The sequence below is a fragment of the Nuphar pumila genome, chromosome 5, assembly GCF_984573655.1.
Source record: "Nuphar pumila chromosome 5, dmNupPumi1.hap1.1, whole genome shotgun sequence".
Classification (NCBI taxonomy): Eukaryota; Viridiplantae; Streptophyta; class Magnoliopsida; order Nymphaeales; family Nymphaeaceae; genus Nuphar; species Nuphar pumila.
Window position 1 is genome coordinate 27,331,242 of NC_143253.1, and position 6,221 is coordinate 27,337,462.

The 6,221-nt window shown below is 40.8% G+C and overlaps 1 protein-coding gene across 1 annotated transcript; it reads right to left on the reverse strand.

The window, feature by feature from the left end:
- Window positions 1–4,980: 4,980 nt before the first annotated feature.
- Window positions 4,981–5,550, reverse strand: LOC149837217 (uncharacterized). Its single transcript, XM_090007994.1, has one exon. The coding sequence runs from the start codon at window positions 5,548–5,550 to the stop codon at window positions 4,981–4,983; it is 570 nt and encodes a 189-aa protein (XP_089864120.1).
- Window positions 5,551–6,221: the final 671 nt, after the last annotated feature.

Below are 6,221 nucleotides of genomic sequence, written 5' to 3' on the forward strand. Positions count from 1 at the left end.
TGAGCGGCCCTCTTATCAGCCCTTGTCTGAACCATTTTTCAGATGCCAAAGCTTTCCTGCAGAATATGGGAATGGTTAGAGTATGGAGAAGCTTTTTTTGAAAATCATAATTTCTTTGAGAGAAAGCAAGAAATGAAGGGATTTGGTAGACAATTTCAAGAGATTATCCCATTACCCGGGATTGGGTCATCACACGATTTGTGATAATTGTATTATCATTTGATGATAACAGAGAAATGTGCCTTGTTACCTAGGCGAGGTCGTCAACCATGATAAGATTTGAAGAGATGCGGAAGGAATATCCCTTTTACCTGGGATTAGGTCGTCACTCAAGTTTTTGTGACTTTTATTTGTGCTACAAACAAAATACAGAAAGCAACATTTTTTTTTTTTGGCCAAAAAGTAAATTTTTATTGATATCTTTTCAAAGACAAAGAGAGGGTGGGCAGACAGTTTGCCACCACTCTTGATATTCAGATGATACATTTGGCCCAGGAAAAATAGACAGAGAAATAAATGCGTTCCAGGTATATTTAGCGACATGATATGCCCCAGACCACTGATCCGACTGCAGGTTGAATTCTGACACGTTGTCTGTCGGGAAACGGGTGTTGGCACGAACTTGCCGCTGCGAAAACTGCCTCAGACATCGTTCCGGCTGATAATCAATACAAAAGAAAGGGCCCATCAACTTGTAGCGCTTGTCACGGGCATAAGTGTATCGAGGAACAGTCTCTCTTCTATCAAAGAAATCCCAGGTGATCTCCTCCTGATGCAGCTTCTCGATCAGAGCTCGGCATTGGATGACTGTCTTCGGCTGCTTACTGTTGAACCTGAAAGAACTGGCCTTCGAAGGAACGTGTCGCAGGAACCATGACTGCAAGGCATAAGTGCATCCTTCTACTAGAATGGTTTCCCCAAGAGCAAATCGAGCCAAGCCTCTGTAAAGGAAGGCTAATGCGGCCATGAAGACTGAAAGTTGGCGGGTCTGCTTGCTTCCCCATCTCCGAAAGAGCTGAGCAACTCTGATGTCTATAAAATTCTGACCATCTTGGAAGAAGGCTAACCCCACTGTGCACAGGATCATGGCGTGCTGAATTCTGTCCTTCGCTGCTCGGGACAAAGTGTCAACCTCTCTGTAGGCTCCGTACTTTTGATATAATTCGAACAGGTCGATGAACTGATTCCCACCAATCTCAGTGAGAGGCCAGGATCTGCTCCCCGTTGCTCTTGCTAAGGCTTCTCGAACATCTACCCCTTTGATGTTGATCAAAAATTGCTGCTCGACAGGATCATCTGGCTGACCAGCTGGTTCGGGCAATCCCATAATGTCGTTGAATTCGTCCATCAGCAGAGTCATCTCTCCCCAGGGAAACCAGAAGGTGCAGGTACGTGGATTCCATCGTTCTGCCATGGCCTGAATCAACGCTCCATTGATGACTCGCTTGCCTACCGCTGATGCCATCTCCAACCCACAGTCATCCAAGTGATCTGGGAACATACGTGAGAAGGTGGCGAACCAAGAATAATACCACCGTGGGAAGAAAGTACGAGACTGGATGACCTGCAGATCTGGGGTTCTAGAGGACATGATCCCAAGGAAAGATAGTATCGGGAGATTCAGATGCCATCGGAGTGATACTGAGGCAAAAGGAGGAAGCAAGTCAGATAGAATGCAGAACTTACGGATAGACCTTTTAAAGAATCAAACCTGGACATTTTGAAAGATTGAGGGGATTTTTAAAAGAGTTTTTCAGGGTTTTGAAGAAAATTTGTCCTAAAAAGAGGAAAAAGAAGATGTAGGTAGATAGAAAATATACACCTGGGGTTTTTGAAAATAAAGGTAAGTTTTGAATAATACACCCAGGGTTTTTTTTTGAAAAAAGGTTTGATACATATAAGAGAAATATCACACAACCAAAGCTGCACAAACAAGGATGCGCATACAGCACTCCCTAAAGGCTTAAGTTCAATGTTCTTTTTATCCCGCATTACTATTTTTTATTTGGATTAAAATAAAGAGAAAAAGCAAAATGGATAACGAATCGATCCGTTGGATCGAATGGTAATGGGTCTATTCCACGTCTTTTGTAACCGTTCAGTGGTTATAAAAGGGCGTGGTTAGAGGGTTACCGCAGATATTCACAGAACGTGAAAGGTTTCTGCTTTTCCTTTGTCGCTCTCTCTCTCTCCTGTGTTTTCCCAGAAAGGGGTTTTCTGCAACAGCGGTTTTGAGAGGTTGTCTTCGAAGAACGATCTATCATCGGAGTGCACCGATCCGGATCACTGAGGCTATTGTATCATGGGGGAAGGACGTTGGACCCTTTTTTATATAGTATGTGGGGGCGAATCTTCTCTAAGGGGAGTATTTTCATACGCCTTAACCTGTTACATAGTATTAACATGTTACTATTGTTTTTATTATGTTCTATGCATCTGTTTGGTCCTTTGTTTTTGTCTGAATTTTGGTATAATATGAAAATTGACATGTCTTCTCTCTGTTTTCGTTTCGATCAACTGTTAATCATGTTTATTATGTTAATACCTATTCGGATTTATATCATGATATTGATTGTGAAACGATGTGATCTAACAGAAAGATGGACCTTATTCAGTTGATTTTTCAAATAGTAGTAATAAGATAGCTTTTATTGGTGAAAAAAACTACTATTGATAGATGGCATGAAAGACTTGGACATGCTAGTTTAAAAATAGTTCTTAAAGTTATTAATTGTTTTGGTTTGTCTTTTGAAAATAATGGTTTTCATGTGTGTTCTGCTTGTCAAATTGGAAAGCAACATAAGCAACATTTTTCTTGAGATTATATTTTTTGATATTTGGGAGCTAGCCCCAGTCTTGGGTGTGAGTGATCCTAGAAACTATGTGATTTTTGTTAATGGGTTTTCTAAATATACATGGCTTTTCTTGTTGACAAATAAATCAGATGTTTTCAATGTTTTTCAAAAAATGAAAGTTCTTGTTGAAAATCTTGTTTGAAAGAAAATTAAATATTTGCATATTGATAGAGGAGGCGAATTCAAGGCTTTAGATCCCTTTTTGAAAGAGTCTGGTATTGGCCATCGAGTGACTTGTCTGCACATGCATGTTTAACTCATATGGCTCAAGCTGGTATCTCGCAAAAATTTTGGACATATGCCTTTGTTGCAGCTGTCTATCTATAACTAGACTTACAACACCAAATTTGAGTTTTAAATGTTCTCGTGAAGTCTTGTCTAAAAAATGACCTTACAATAAGTTTTTGAAAACTTTTGGTTGTTCTTGTTATCCAAATCTTAGGACATATTGATCCCACAAGTTGGTTTTTTCGATCCAAGCTTCATGTTTCCATGAGATATAGCAACAGTCACCATGAGTATATTTGTTTAGAACCTATGACACAAGATAGTTATCTCAAGAGACATTACTTTTGATGAGAGCAACTTTCCCATGAGCACTACTATAAAACCTAAGAGCCAAAGTAAATACCTTGTTGTCGTGACACCTATTCCTATATCTGTGTCCACCAGTCCCAGTGCTCCTATTACTGTGAACCCAAACCTTCCTCATGAACCATCCTCAGCTAGTCAAGAAATAACACGAGAACCATCTCCATAGAGCCCACCTGAATCACCAAGTATTAATCTGCTTGTTGACCATCGACCCTTACTATAAATTCCTGTTGCTTCCCAGTCTTCTACAATTCTTTAAAGAACACATCGTATGATTACATGTGCTCAAGATGGGGACACTGAAACCTAGACTTTATATAGCTTCAAAGTACTATTTGCTTGTTGCTTTCTTGATTAAGCTTATTTGAGACCAAGAAAAAAATTCATATAAATAGGCCTCTCAAGATCCCAAGTGAAAACATGCCATGAATGAGGAGTTTGTTGCCCTAATAAGAAAAAAGACTTGGTCTCTTGTCTCACCAAATAGCTCTCAGAATTATGTAGAGTACTAGTGGGGTCTATAAGATAAAAAGAAAATCTGATGGTTTCCTTGAGCAATATAAATCTTGTTTAGTTGCTTAGGGATTTCATCACTAAGGCATTGTTTTTTCTAACTTTCAGTCTCGTCAAACCAACCACCATTTGTATGGTTCTTTCGATAGCTCTTGGATTTGGGTGGCCAATAAGAATATTGGATGTCAATAATGTTTTTCTCAATGAAACTTTAGAAGTGGATTCTGTACACCATTAAATTAATGGGTTTTAAAAATTCATAGATTGAACGGGGTTTTATTAGCTCGAAGATAGACCCTTCTTTGTTTGTATTCAGAAAAGATGGGTTACAAATATATATATTCTACTTTGTTGATGATATTTTGGTGACTAGAAATTCTTATTCTTTAGTTCCAAATATTGTCAGCTCTATTGAAAAAAATTGCTCTTAAGAATCTTGGTTAACTACATTATTTTTTTTATAGAAGTTTATTTTTCTCAAGCCCTCTTTTTGTCACAGATAAAATATATCATACACTACAAGAAAAACAGTAATTAGCGACAAATTTTTTTCATCGCTAATTTTTGACGGATTAGCGAGAGAAAACCATTTGTTGCTAAAATGCGAAATATTTACGAAATTAGTGACAGAAAAACATTTGCTGCTAAGTAGGTGCTAAATAGCGACGAGCTTAGTGACAAAAAAATTCCGTCGCAAATTCTGCCATAACTTAGCGATGGATTTGTGATGAATTTTTTATGTCGTAAATCCATCGCTATTTAGCGACTAATTTAAGACAAAATAAATCCGTTGTGAATCAGTCACTGTTTTTCGATAAAAAAACAGCCCTATCTAGGGCGGGAAATTCTCCCTCTCCTCTCTTTCTCTTTCAGATTACCCCCAAATCGGCTTCAACTGCCCATTGACGACCACCCTCTGATTCTCCCAGAACTTCCATGCCAACCTCTTCACCACCAGCATCGACTTGCCATCCACCCTCACTACTAGCTTGGATTCCTTCCCTTCCCCGCCGCTGCACTAGATCCCGATCTCGTGCTCGCGGCCGGTGCGACCGAACCGGGCGGTGGTGGCATAATTGTGGCGGCCAAAGACGTGCTCCCGCCGCAAGACGAGCACGGCCAGGGAGGCATCTCCTCTGGGGAGCTCGTCCCCCTTGGCGTGGCGGAGCGCCTCGTCGGGGAGGTTGCCGAGGAGGAGTGACACCTTATCGGCGGCGACCACGCAGAGGTAGAAGTTCTTGGTGGGCTCAGGGTCGTGGTTGAAGTGGGCTTGAGCGAAGCTCCAGAAGAGCTTGGTGTGGCCCAGGGATCTGAAGCCGCGCTTGGGGCAGAAGAGGGAGAGAGGGGAAGGTGAGGAGATGTCGATGGTGCAGGCGGAGCCATCGAGGTGGACAATGAGGGAGTGGCCAAGGAGGGTCCTGGACCAGGTGAGGGTGAGGAGGGCAAGGTGGCCTCCCACCTCCTCCAGGTGGTAGATGCAGATGATGAGGTTATGGGACATGTTGCTGCTGCTCCCCTTGCTAGATGTGGGTTGAGCAGAGTTTGCTGGTTGTGGGGTGAAACACGATGAAGAGAAGGATTGGATCATCTCTTCCTTTTTTTTATCTTGCTCTTGTAGGTCACCCGATGAGCTGGTATCCACTGTTCATGACTCTGCGGTTCTCTGTCAAGTGGGACAACAAGAGGAAAGGGCTACTACACACCTTCGCTTAATGTCTTGAGGTGTGTTGCGGATTTAAATGTTCTCTTTTGAATTTGTTCAAAAATTTTGTTATGCTACAAGCAGTGACCCATCATGCACCTCTGTTTCGTTATCTAAAATTGCTATCTTAATCCTATATATTTTGGATATTCTTTGCTTTTTTTATCTAAACCTGTCATTAGGAGCATACATGTGTGTGCATTGGTTAAGCTTGAGTGTACAATATTCTGTAGTAGAAACTCGCAGGTGCAAGCTTTATCTTGAACCAAAAATAGTTTTAAAGTTCATTAACTATTATGAGACTTCTGATATATTTGCTAACAATTTGTGGATTCAATGTTTAATGGCATAAGTTTTGTTGTTGATTGCAGCGAGATATACTACACCTGACAGTCTGAAAGATTACCTAAAATAGGATTGTGATTGATTTAGTACAGAATCATCTTCTGCCACTGATATGTTTCATGTGTTGCAGACATAGATGAGTGCAATGTAACAGAAAACAAGCCTTGTGCTCCTAATGCTCATTGCCAGAATACGATCCCCCAATTTAAATG